The 13,730-nt window shown below is 41.7% G+C and overlaps 2 protein-coding genes across 2 annotated transcripts; both read left to right on the forward strand.

The window, feature by feature from the left end:
• Positions 1-364: 364 nt before the first annotated feature.
• BDR25DRAFT_347001 (kinase-like protein) lies at positions 365-1,930 on the forward strand (the record flags this gene model as incomplete). Its single annotated transcript, XM_033694217.1, has 3 exons — positions 365-371; positions 588-659; positions 781-1,930. 3 exons carry the CDS (start codon positions 365-367, stop codon positions 1,722-1,724), a joined length of 1,023 nt encoding a protein of 340 aa, XP_033540683.1. The 3' UTR covers positions 1,725-1,930.
• An 8,522-nt stretch (positions 1,931-10,452) lies between these two features.
• Positions 10,453-11,202, forward strand: BDR25DRAFT_161120 (uncharacterized protein; the record flags this gene model as incomplete). Its single annotated transcript, XM_033684041.1, has 1 exon — positions 10,453-11,202. A coding segment is annotated over one exon (750 nt), but the record flags the coding sequence as incomplete, so codon positions are not given.
• Between the last annotated feature and the right edge of the window lie 2,528 nt (positions 11,203-13,730).

Genomic DNA, 13,730 nt, shown 5'->3' on the forward strand with positions numbered 1-13,730 from the left:
AGCAAGAGAAGAAAGGAAGCTAGGTTAGTTAGATTATTTATTGTAGGGACTGTGCGCATAAGCAAGCTGTTACGTAATCCTTCCTAATCAGGACTAGCCACCTTCTTCCTGGAAAGGAAGGCTAATCTGCTCGTCATGTCTACTTCCTCGGAGTTCGCTTTCAAAACTAATACTTCTTATCATTATTCACTGCTCGAGAAACTGTGATAAACAGTAAACAAATGAAATTATAGAGATACTGGCCTAGGAAAACCAGGTTGAAGAGTACCCGGCGTGCGGGCGTCTATTGCATCTGCCTCGCCACTATTAGCGTGGTGGGCACGTGATGGGTTAGGTCCCAGGTCAATGTGTGATTCTTGGCACGATGGCTCGTGCGTTTGCCGCCCGAAGGCTGAGTCACGTCGCCCCATGATCTTTTTCCCAGTGATCACAACAATGAAAGGCAGCTCGTCACCATCACGCACTCTCTCTCTCTCTCTCAACGATATATGCGATTATTTTCTGCTTAACCTGGACTCTCTTCTAGGAGACCTAGAAATTTGACAGCTTGGTTACGAAGCGGGACGCGCTGCTCTTTGCTAAGGAAGGATCTGACGCGAAGAAACAGAACGACGTCGGAGAAGTAAACATCGACCTTGTAGGATTGGAAGACCGTCCACGTAAGCCCCATACGCATCACGACACGCAAATATCTTCACGGATCTGTCTCTTGGACGGCCCAACCGCCCTATCCCCAAATCAATATCTCTTGTTCTTAGCTTATCATGATGGGTTGGCTAGGGTATCTTGTGCCCAAGATTCTCTTGCCTACCTTTACTTGGCCTCACCAAGTCCTTGGATCCGTTGATTTGGCTTCAACAATTCCACCCGCACCACGGCTGTTGCCGCCTACTATTCGTCGGGCTGTCGGATTTGTTCATGATTACCTTCAGACCTTCTCGTACCACTACTGCCGATGGTGTGGCATTCCATTCGATAACCAGATCGCAGCCCTTCCGTTTGGATTGGTGTTAAAGTGGTCAGACGGTACGCGGCTTGAAGAAGTAGCGGCAACCATGATTGCGCGGGCGGCGGGCTTTCCAGTGCCAAAGATCCTTTCATACGGCGATCATCCCGATACACCACATGCGCCCGTTTCGATTCTTATGACACGCATACCGGGAAAAGAATTGGGTGAATTGTATGAGAAAATGACCGACAACGAGCGTGAGAGTGTTTTTGCAGAACTGCAGTGCATCTTGCAAGTCATGCGGAGATGGGAACGCCCAGGTGGCAATAATCAGATCTGTTCCGTTTTGGGCACTGCAATCAGGAGCGTACGCATCCCTAATCATGCTGTCGGACCGTGTGAGTCCGAGGCAGAATTCAACAACCACCTTTTCAGCACGGTCTCCAGCCACAGCTTCACGACGCGAGAGGAGTTTGAAGAGACTGTTAGAATTGCCGAGAAGATCCGAAAGTCACAGCATCCGATTGTTTTCACTCATGGCGATCTCAAGCATCATAATGTCATGGTTCTCGATGGTCATATTTCGGCATTTTTAGACTGGGAGTCTGCGGGCTGGTATCCAGATTATTGGGAGTTCACTACACCGTTAAGATATGGCCCAAAAGATTTTTGGTGGAATGCGATGGTACGGAGACTGGGTGGAGAAAATTATGTCACGGAGCTAGAGAGTGAGAAAGCACTAGTTGCTCTTACGGTGGATTCATGGGTATGGTAGCCGGTGCGGCTCGACAACCCTCACTGCTCGTGGCGGCAAACTGTTGAGAGCTTTAGGGGCATAACAGCGTTTCTTCTGGAGGGCCTTGTACAGAACTTTAACAGCCCCTCAGCTGAACCTTTCTCCCATCCGGCCTGACCTCAGGCGCTGGGCAACTGCAGATGCACCACCGACATTTTGAACGATGCGTAGAGCAAGAAACTCTCTATCTAGCGTCCTGTGTCCATATGCGATTGGAATATAAAGATATGGTATTAGATAGCGGCCTCGTACCTCTGCACAGCAGCAGCACAAAACCCCGGTGCCGTCCACCTACCTACCTCTCCCTTGCAAATTTGCTCATGGCTGCCCTTTTGGTATTAGCTTATACTGGATATATGTCGCGAATAAACCTTCTGACTTTATAATCTGCTGTTCATCGCTTGTTTAGCAGGTTCGAGTTACTGTGATTTAGCCCGATCGCTACCGTCAGTCCATGGCCCTCACGCGAGAATGTGATGATCAAAAAGCAAAGCTGCTACAAGGCTGTTTAGCTGAACAAATTTCGGTTTAGAAGAAGGAAGTCGGAGGAAAATGGTAGAATGGAAAGCTCCTAAACCTATGTCATTAGCAAACATGGGTTTCTTCAGCGAACCTAGTTTCTGTCTGCACACAGCATGAGTTAGGTATATGGAGTGCCATGGAACAGTATACGTACTAGTAAGAATCAGACCCTCTGCTCTAAAATCATGCATTGTTAGGGGTTTGTTGTAGCTAGCACAAAAGCCCTATTCTTAAAGGTATTAGCTAAATGCGCTTGCAGTCTCTATCTTTCTATTACTTCCCTTAAAGAACAGCAAGTCTAAGACGCTTAGATTCTAGTAGAGTTAAATTATTTACTGTCGCGTAAGAGAGCACATGGTCCTAGTGTCGCGCCTGTGTTTCAGACAAGCAGCCTAAGACACTTGGCGCCGGAGCTCCCACTACATAGGCAGGCTCCCTATAAGCCTCTTATAGTTAATAGACTTGCTTCTTATTGCTCTTTAATTAGCAGTTGCGACAGTTATAGGCCTAGTTTGTGCAAATTCCTCTGCGTTGCGTTAATTAAAGCACTTGTCTATTCCCTGCTCCTTATTATCTGCTCCTATTGTCTCTCCCTCTCTACTAAAGCTATAGATTAACTAGCAAACATTGCTACGCTTCTAACAAGCGTTTAACTTATTAATTGCTACATGTTTTTACTATAGTACGCGCAGCTTAAATACCTTGCGCAAGCTTAAGGCGTATAGGACTAAATTAACCTAGATGCACCACCACAGCCTAATCTAATAAGCAAAGCACCTGCAATCCCTAATCTTAATACAGCTAACTTAGAGGCTCTCTGCCTTTATTAGATTAAGGCATTAATATACACGCAGCTCTCCTTAAGGCTCTAGGTGCTGTGGAACTAGGTGTATACAACAGTAGACTCTTAACTGCTTAAGCTGGCAACTCTGCAGGCAAGCAATTAGTTGCTCTACGCGCTTATTAAGGAGCTTAAGAGGGACCTTTACCTAAGCAATAATAACTAAAAGAAGCAGGTATAAATAACCTATTAAGAGGTTACCCTACACTTAGTATTAGAAGGGAATTAGTTACTAGCATACTAGCTGCTTAAATAGACGCAGGCTTATGCTAACGCAAAGCTTGTTAATCTTAAAGACATTAAGAGTGCGCTCTTTATTAAGGACTTTCTCTACTTAGCTGCTAAATACAACTATAAGTAGGCTTAACATAAGCTAGACTCTCTAGCTTAACTAGGCGCCACTACTAATGCTCTCACGCTTGAGCAGTACGCTGCTTAGTTCTCCTAGCTTGTACAGAACAAGGAGAAAGGCCTAGGAGTGTACACAACTTTTAGGACAAGATTAGATAAAAAGCACTCCTGCCCCTACTGTTTAAACATATAGAACTTATAAAAGCTAATACATTACAGACGCCTTAAGTACATAATTAAAGGACATACAGATAGGGAGCTCTGCAACCTGCTAATAGATAAGGAAATTACTTAGATTAAAAAGCAACTAGAGAGCGCGCAATATAGCAGTTTATAAGATGCTCTAGCAAAGAAGGGATGGATCTTAAAGGTCACTGCTAGGAGTCCCCTGTACCCTGGCAGCATTACGGCATGAGCTCAGTGAGGACGTCGTGGATTAGGATGGCATCCCTAACAGCGCGGCGCGCCCAGACTGTACGCTGCATGCTCGCGCTCTCATCAAGTTATGGATCAGGTCTGGCCGGACTGGCAGCATGCTTGATGAAGCGTCACTTGTTTTTTTTTTTTCCCCATGTACTGACCGCGTGTGCGAAGAGCTTGCCGTCTCCCACGCCCTAAGTGTCTTATGATGGTTACCCTGCTCTCTTTTGTTCTCTTACTGTTCTCTATTACTCTGTTAAGCTCTTCTGGCAGCTCTGTCTAAGCTCTTCTGGCAGCTCTGTCTAAGCTCTTCTGGCAGCTCTGTCTAAGCTCTTCTGGCAGCTCTGTCTAAGCTCTTCTGGCAGCTCTGTCTAAGATCTTTTGGCTGCTCTGTCTACGCATTGTGCTGCTCTGCTCTCTTTCAGCTCCCCTCGTTACTCTCGGCGAGCTGGGGGGTGTGTCGCGTAAGAGAGCACATGGTCCTAGTGTCGCGCCTGTGTTTCAGACGAGCAGCCTGAGACACTTGGCGCCGGAGCTCCCACTACATAGGCAGGCTCCCTATGAGCCTCTCATAGTCAATAGACTTGCTCCTCATTGCTCCCTGATCAGCGGTTGCGACATTTACTTATTTTATAGAGGTTCTAGTGCTAGAACCTTATCTATTAACTTGTAATTTCTAAATGCATTTCTTACTAATGTACTTTATAGGCGAGTTGCTTACACACCTAAGTTGCTTACTTTTGCTAAAACTCTACTACACTACTTTTTCTACACTAATGTATTTTTAATAACACTACTTAAATGTGTTAAAAAAACATTAGATATAGCTTATGCTTTAAGCTTTTAAATAAAATGTAACACTTTTTAAGTAACACGCTGCAGCTATTTATAAAGTTTTTTAAAAAATAATAAGTAACTAACACACTAGACAACTTTTCTAAGCTAATTATATAGCTAACTTATAAAAGCTAGATAATAATAAAAAGTAGGTAATTATTTAGCATATACTTAAGCTAAATGCGCAAGGATTTCCCCTCTAGCTAGTAGCTATAGCTAATATAGCTAATTCTTTTCGCACTAAGTATTATATAGGCTATATTAGTATAAACTAGCTTAATATGTTTGTTAAGTGTTACTTAAAGCTTAAAGTAAAGTTTAAGTATAACTATAACTATAAAAAAGCTTTTTATAAAAATCTTATAGTAATTTAAAGCTAGTTTAACTTTATAAAAAATATTAAAGCTAAGTATAGTATCTAGAATAATAACATGTATAACTTTAATAAAATAAAGTTTATAATAAGCTAGATATCTACTAAAGCAGTTATTATAAGTTTAGAAAGATAAAAATAGCTAAAAGCAGTCTAGCTAGGTAACTAGGAGTAGACAACAGCTATTTAGGGCATTAATGCTAAAGGGTAAGCTATTCTACTTTTTATTATTTTTTAAGGTAGTAACTACTTTTTAAACTAGTATAAGAAGAAAAATCTACTTTAAAATTAAGTTATTATAATCTCTAAGCGCAGCTAGACTACTAATTAGCTTAGTTTAGACTAGTTAAAGCACTTTAATAAGCATATAAAAAAGTGTACTATTAGCAGCTACTATCTGCTAGTTATTAACAGCTATAAAAACTATAACTTACATTATTTTTAGTAATACTATAAAAATAATAAAATTATTACTATTTACATGCCTTTTTACTTATTACACCTTTTATAGCTACTTAATATAGGTTATTTTACTTCTTTAAAAAAAGCGTATAAGCGCTAAGCTAAAAACCTTATATATAACTAAATTACTTATATTATAAAAATAAAGTTCTTACTATGCTTTAAAGTAGCTTATAATGCTATAATTACTTTTAGTAATATCTAAAAAAAGTTTTAAGGCGCTAGATTAGTTCCTTTTAACTTATAATAAGTTATAATAGGCCTTAATATAAAGTTGCGCACTTTATTACTACTACTACTTATATATAATAAGCTCTAGTAGTTGTAAACTCTAAGTAATACTTTAAAACTTAGGTTATAATTAATGCTTATAAAAATAAAAATTTAAAAGCATATAAATAGTTTACTAACTTCTATAGTTAAAGTGTTTAAAAAGGTTTTAAAAAAGGTAGTAATAATTATGTATAAGCTAGTGTTAGCATAATAGAAAATTACTAAGCTTTAAGCAGCTAATAAAGCTGCTACATAACATAAATTATATAAAAAAAAGCAGATTAAAGCAGAAAAGACTTTAATAATTTAGAAAAGCCTATACTTAATAGCTCTAAAGAAGTTTAAAGCGCGTAGTAATAGAAAGAAAGTAAAAAAGCAGGTGTAAGCTAAAGTAAGTAAGCTATCCTAAAGGCGCTGCAGATAGTGCAATTAGACTAGGCATAACGCGTAAATGTGTAAGCAAGAAGTAAAAGTAGTATCTAAATAATATTCTAGGCTGTACTGTACTATATAGTGCTAGAGCGGGTTATTATAGGCTATAATAGAGTTTGTTAGGGTGGGGTCTTAGCAAAAGTGAGCAACTCAGGTGTGTGAGCAACTCGCCTATGAAGTATGTTATGCACATAGCAATAATTACAAGCATTAGATTACAGAATAGCAGGCAAGTCTTAATACCTTTATGCAACGCGTGCTCTAGTCTATCTTGTAATTAGTATTAGGTGCGTGCGTAATAAAGATTAATTTTACTTCTTATCTAGAGTAAACATTATGCACTTAGCGTTTTACTAGAGTTGTATAGTAAATTCTATGTTGCTGCACTTATTATAAAAGATAGCAAATATTGTTTTCTAACCTGTTGCTGTTAGTTAATGTAGGCTACAGTAAGACAGACTTACCTAAAAATGTAAGCCCCTACTAGATTTAAGGCAACATGTAGATTCTATAAATTTGCTAATTCTTAAAGTGCTAAAAACACAGGCTATAATAAAAGCCTATATCTTAACTCTACACCGCGGCTTTAGAAGCACAAACTAATTGTTCTTCTACCACTATGTTCCTAGGTAAAAAAAATAAATTTATAAGCTGTATCTCTGCAGTCTCTTTCTAAAAGATAGCTTAAGGATATTGTATAGCTTGTATACTTAATAAACTGTCTAATGCAATTAGTACTAACGCTATAAAACGCCTAAATAGCTGCAGTAAACTTACATTTAAGGTGGACAGCGTTATGTTTAGGCTTATTACGTTCACTTTTTCCTTCTTCTCTCCCTCTTTATTAGTCTCCTTGCTGTCCTATTCTTTCTCTATCCTAGCTTGCCTCTAGCTAGCAGTGAAGTCTTTATAGTACTAAACTACAGTCTATAAGCCTAGCTTTTTGTTACTATACCTACTCTTAATTCTAAGCGCAATAGACATAACGTAGTCCTTAGATGTCTTATTATTGTTTAGGTTTACTTCTAGATTTAACTTTTTATATCTAATGTTAAAATTTTATGTTAGTAAGGTGTACTACTCTTAAAAATATTATTGTAGACTTACTAATCTTATAGCTCTAACGCGCGCTTGTAGTTTTTCTTTATCTTTAGTTAAAGTGCTTTTAGAATTTGCTTTCTGTTAACAATATCTTTCTTCTTTTTAATAGCCACATTATAGCTAGCACGCTTAAAGAAGGCCTCTAGAGAAATATTTGCTAGCATTTTAACAGATAAGGCGCTACAGAGTGAAAAATAGGAAAAATATCACAAAGTTCTAAAACTAATAGTAATGCTGCTAAGAAGACAGCAATGTTGCAGTAATAGCTAAGGTAGTTAGGTAGGCTTAACCTAGCAGCACAATGGTGCCTTTATACTGCAAAGGCATAGCACAAGCTAACTTAGCAAGGAGGGATAGCACTGTGTTGTGAGACACTAGAGGGCGCATGGCGAGGGGGCCTATTTTGTCCCTAGCCCTTAGGGACGATTCCGTCCCCCTTCTAAAACGCACCCTAAAGCTTAAAAACTGCCTCTAAGCATCCTTCTTGTCTAGACTTAACAGAATCCTAGAGGCCTGCCAGACTTATTAAATTAGTACAATTGGCTATTAGTGGAGCGCGGGGCAACGTGACTGAGCAGCAGGTGAGCAGCAGGTGAGCAGCCTGAAAGTGGGTGAGCTGAGGGTGATAAGCGCCTAAGTAAAGCAGCACTGCTTACTAGCCATAGCAAGAAAGAGAGCGCTGGAGAAATTTAACTAACTACTTAGATAAAAGTAAAACATACTCTAAAAATAAACTATAGTAAGAATAGCTAGTGTAAGGACGGAGCTCTGTACCACTACGCCAATACAACCAAAAAGGTGCGAATAATTAACCAACGTTAATTATTGCGTACAGAATAGTATATATACCCGTCGCACGTAAGCACCATCTCAGCCTTACACGTAAGCGCCATCCTGGCCTTACATTATCCCCCTTCTTAGCAGACGCATGTCCCAGGCGTCACATGACCTACCCGCAGCTCAGAGGCGCCTATGCGCATGTCTCGGTTACCGGCCAGAGGCTGACCACCTGCGGCCCAGAGGCGCGGGATAAACACAACGCAACGCTCAGTGGCCCACGCCAGCTAAGCCATATACACTAGACCTCCCAGCAGCAACAACGTGGCGCCAGAAGAGGCCGCCTCACGTTTCAGTCTAAAAACTGGCTAAGCTGTCCGAGGTGTGGGTCGAACGCGCGACCGTCCTCGTTGTTGGTTGATTATTATGTAAGGACGGAGCTCTGTACCACTACGCCAATACAACCAAAAAGGTGCGAATAATTAACCAACGTTAATTATTGCGTACAGAATAGTATATATACCCGTCGCACGTAAGCACCATCTCAGCCTTACACGTAAGCGCCATCCTGGCCTTACAGCTAGCACACTTTACTATATAAGTTAGTTATTATACAACATGTAAAATAAAAGGCATATAGTAAGGTTTTATGTTAATAGTACTACAAGTCTAAATTAACACTACATTAATATATAATAAGTAGTAGGTATTTAATTAAAAGGCATAAAAAGTGCTGCTATAGTATTTAACATTATTATAGGGTGCAGAGAGAACCTGTTTCTGCTAGATCTAAAATTATTAGCTTATTATATAATAGAGGGAGTAACTTACAGTATGCGCTACAACTTCTAGAGCTGCTTGTACATTTAGGTTAGAAGCAGCAGAAAAAACCTAGATGCATCTTTTATAGCTATTAGCGCTATGCTGCTTCTAGCTATTTTTATTATTTTTTTTAGCATTCTAAATTACAATGTCTATGTTTTTATATAATAAGATAAAAAGAAGATACTTTCTGTAATACTTATTATATAAAGTAGGGCTTAATATACATTTTTCCCTTTATTATTTAGATTTTAAGCTCTTAACTACTCTTATTATAAATAGAATTCTATTATCCTAAGCTAAATTTTTATTAAATGTTTGTTGTATAACCTATTAAAAGTATAATAGCACAAAAAATTAAGTAAAAGACTAATTGTTTAGAATAGTTGCTTATTTAACCTTAGCGCTGGATCAATTTATGGATCCGATCCAGATCCAGGATAGCGCCACGTGATTCCGGATAATCGATTCGGACCGATTCCCGCCAGCACTGGACTCAGGCCCGGCTCAGCTTCGGCTCAGGTCTGCTCAGGTCGCGGCGCAGTCCCTGAAGTACCTCGTTAGAAATTGTCAGGTTTTAGCGATGGGGCCCAAACCCCCCCCCCCGGCGCCCGGTCCACGAAATGGGACTCCAGGCGGACTCGCAGCCTTGAGGGCTTAAACTTCTCTCTAGAGATGATTGTCTGCTAGCCTTGTCCTTGTTGTTAGCATGGAGCGCGCTATTCTACAAGAATAGCCGACCTCCTTCTCACCTTCTTATCTTATCTCTTATCTGTCCAACAAATACCGCCTTTCTCTTTTCTATTTTAGCCTCCACTTCGGTACAGTTGGCACCCTGTATACTATAAGTATCTAGCCAAAAAAAATGAGGTCGGAAGAAGGGTGACCTAGACAGTTAGATCGAGGCGGCTATATAGGATAGGCTCTCTAAGGACAAATCCGGAATCAATAGGACATCGGTCCACCGAGAGCTTTCTAATAGTAGTAAACCGCGGTATACTATTTAACCAATCTAACGGCAAATCGACCCCCATTTTCGGCGGTTTACGATGCTGTAATCTGCGGTAAAGTTTCCAGCCAATCAGCTCGCCCGGCTAAACAATTACCCGAACTCCGTTCACCAGTGTGCTTCTCTCCGGAGTCGTCACTGCGTTTCTCCCCGTTTCAACAACCTCATACCTCGTGACAAGACATTTCAGAGTCATCATTGCGTTTCTCTCTTCTTCAACAATCTCCACGTCACGACGAGGCGTTTCGGAGATAGCCGTTTAAAAATGGCTGCTCTTTTCAGAGACATAACGAATCTGTCTGACTCTCATCACCGTCTTTCCAATGACACATCAAAATCAGCTTCCGCTTCACCCACCGCGTCGGCTTCACCCACCTCGTCAGCTGCACCCTCCGCCTCAGCTTCACCCTCCGCCTCAGCTTCCTCCTCTACTACTCCTATCACATCTTCCCAGCTTTGTGAGGGACTGGATGGCAAGATTCAGAGATATCCCGGAGTCGCTGGAATACGAAGAGCTGTCAGTACGCTATGGAAGAAGTTACAAGAGGGTGAAACCACGGATCAATACCTTGTTTTTCAGCCTGTCACAGTGAATGAGCTTGACAAAATTGACAATCAGCGCTCCGAAGTTGGGAAAGGCATACGGTTGACTCACTGTGCGGATATTGAGACGTTGATAATTAAAGTGCCCACGGCAGCTCACGAGGTGGTGGCTAGGGGTTTCGGGATCGATCTGGCGATACGGTGCAGCCAGATGGGAGTACCACGTCGAGAATACACCTCGGTTGGTTCAACGAGATTTACAGGAACTTCAACGTCCAAGGAAGCCGACGAAGTCTTTAAGCCTGCTACCCTCCGGCCACATACGCTAGATTGGCCGACACTTGTCCTCGAGGTCGGCGTCTCAGAGTCATTACTGAAGCTCAGAAATGATGCGAGGTGGTGGCTCAGCAATTCTAGGGGCCACGTGAACATTGTTCTGATCTTCCACATAAATCGAGGGACAAAAACAATGTTGATCGAAAAGTGGGAGACCATACCGGCGACTGGAGGACCAGTCACTCGATCAAATCAGCCACCAGCACAAATTCCGACTCAAATACAAGCAATCACCATCGACCAAAACAATGTTACTGGAGCACCATTAACTCTGCACTTTCACGGAATTTTTCTCCGCCAGCCTAATCTGCCAGAACAAGACTTGGTATTTACTGCGCAAGATCTTCAAAATTGGTCAGATGATATCTGGGCTGCTCTTACCTAGGTAAAGGATCAAGGCGGAATACAGGCAGAGTAAGGAGAAGCCCGGTTTACCGGTGGTTGTATCTTTCTCAAATCACCTTTCACTAAAGCGGGGGCAGCTGGGAGAAATCAAAACTTCGATTTTGTAAAGCTATAGTTAAGCAAAAGTCTACTTCGACGCATTTTCAAATGTTCGCCTAATCCTCTAAAATCGGTGGTCGACTTGCCGTGTGATTTTTTACGAACTACTTCAAAAGATCCGACGGCAAATCTACCCCTATTTTCGGCGGTTTATGACTGCGGTAAAGTTGCCAGCTAATCAGCTCGCCGGGCCAGCCAATTGCCCGAACTCCGCTCATCACTAACTCAGTGTGCGTTTCTCTTCTTCAACAACCTCACACCTCGCGACAAGACATTTCAGAGATATCCATTTAAAATGGCTGCTCTTCTTAGAGACATAACGAATATGTCTGACTCTCATCACCGCCCTTCCAACGCCACATCTAAGTTAGCCTCCACTTCACTCTCCGCCTCAGCTTCCTCCTCTATCACTCCTATCACATCTTCCCAGCTTTGTGAGGGATTGGATGGCAAGATTTAGAGATATCGCGGAACCACTGAGATACAAAGAGCTGTCCGAGAAGTTAGGTGAGGGTGAAACCACAGATTAATCTCTTGTTTTTCGGCCCGTTACAGTGAACGAGCGTGATAAAATTGACGATCAGCGATACAAAATCAGGAAGTGCATACAGCTAACTCATTGTGCGGATACCGGGACGTTAATAATTAAAGTGCCCACAGCAGAGCACGAAGTGGTGTCTCAATCTTTTAGAGAAGAATTTGTGGCTAGGGCCGTCAGGATGCAAATACCACGTCAAGAACGCGTACCGCTTGGTGGAACGACATTTAGAGGAACTTCGTCTAAGGAAGCAGACAAAGCCTTCAAGCCAAGTACTCTCCGGCCACATAAGCTGGACTGGCCGACGCTTGTCCTCAAGGCTGGTGTCTTAGCGTCACTACTGAGGCTCAGGAATGATGCGAGGTGGTGGCTTAGCAATTCTAGGGGCCGCGTGAACATTGTTCTGATTTTCCATCAATTAAGGGACAAAAACAATGCTAATCAAAAAGTGGGAGGCCATACTGGCAACAGCGACTGGAGGACCTGTCACCTAATCACATTGGCCCTAGGCATAAATTCTAACTTAAATGCAAGCAATCACTATCTACTAAAACAATATTACTGGAACACCCCTAACTCTACACTTTCACAAAAATTTTCTCTGCCAGCCTGCACAGCAGGCTAGCCTACTAGAGCAAGACTTAGTATTTACTACGCAAGATCTTTAAGATTGCTCAGATGATGTCTGGGCTGCTCTTACTTAGGCAAAAGATTAAGGTGGAATGTAGGCAGAGGGAGTAAGGAGAAGTTTAGTTTACTAGTGGTTGTATCTTTCTTAAATCAGCTTACATTAAAGGCGAGGCAGCTGGGAGAAAATTAGATCTTTCGATTCAGTACTATTATAGTTAAGCAAAAATCAACTTCATGTCACGGGTTGGACCCTGTGTGGCCTGGATGCCTGCGGCAACAAGGGCCCTGACCTAGCTTGGTGGTGCACGCACGCCACACACGTGCACGGAGCAGGAGCTTCTATTTCTTTCTTGTTAATCCTTCCTCTATTTCCTCCCTTTCTTTAGCTTAGCCTTAATTAAATTACGTCCCTCTAAGCAGTTTGCTTTTAAACCTGTGACAAAAAGGACTATTTTAAAGCCTTAGAGAGAAATAGACTGTATATTACTTTTAACTACTTTATTTTAAGAACTGTGACATTAAGCCAATAATTAGGTTCCTAAAACAAGGACCCTTTTACATGTAGAGGCTTCTTGAATAGTGGTATAGTTCTGGTCACGTTATGGATGTATGTCTCTCCCTAGAGACTAGGGCTTCTTGGAGATCTAAGCTCCTGGGAGATCTAAGCTCTTATAAATAAATCTCCTTAGAGCTCTTAGCCCTTAGGAGATATTAGCTCTTAGGAGATAGAAGCTCTTACAAGATCTCTCTTATAAGATCTAGTCTCTTAGGAGATCACTCCTATAAGTGTGACGGGAACAGGTCAGCCTTAAGTTAGGCTTAGATCTGACACTAAAGGTGGATTTCTGCTACAATACAACTAAGCTAAGGAGGAAGGAAGAAAGGAAGAAAGGAATAGAATCCCCTCCACTTAGATCCTGCCCTGTGCCTCAGGCACCAAGGCTTCCATGGTTTCCAACTTCCACCCGTTCATCTGGGCCGGCCCAAATTGCCATACTTCTGCTCAGGCCTAGCCTGAGTGCAACCTTGGGTTCAACCCGTGACATCTACCAGCCGTCAAAGGCAGTAATATCTCACTATGGCTCTATCTGTAATGCTAACGCTCTAATCTTAACTACTGCTCTCCACTCTGCATGGATCCTATGGCGTTCGCTTAGTCCAAAAAGAACCATTGTTCGTCAAAGCGCGTTGCCGTCCAAGCACTCTGCGCTGTA

Source organism: Lindgomyces ingoldianus (genome assembly GCF_010093535.1).
Source record: "Lindgomyces ingoldianus strain ATCC 200398 unplaced genomic scaffold BDR25scaffold_54, whole genome shotgun sequence".
Taxonomy (NCBI): Eukaryota; Fungi; Ascomycota; class Dothideomycetes; order Pleosporales; family Lindgomycetaceae; genus Lindgomyces; species Lindgomyces ingoldianus.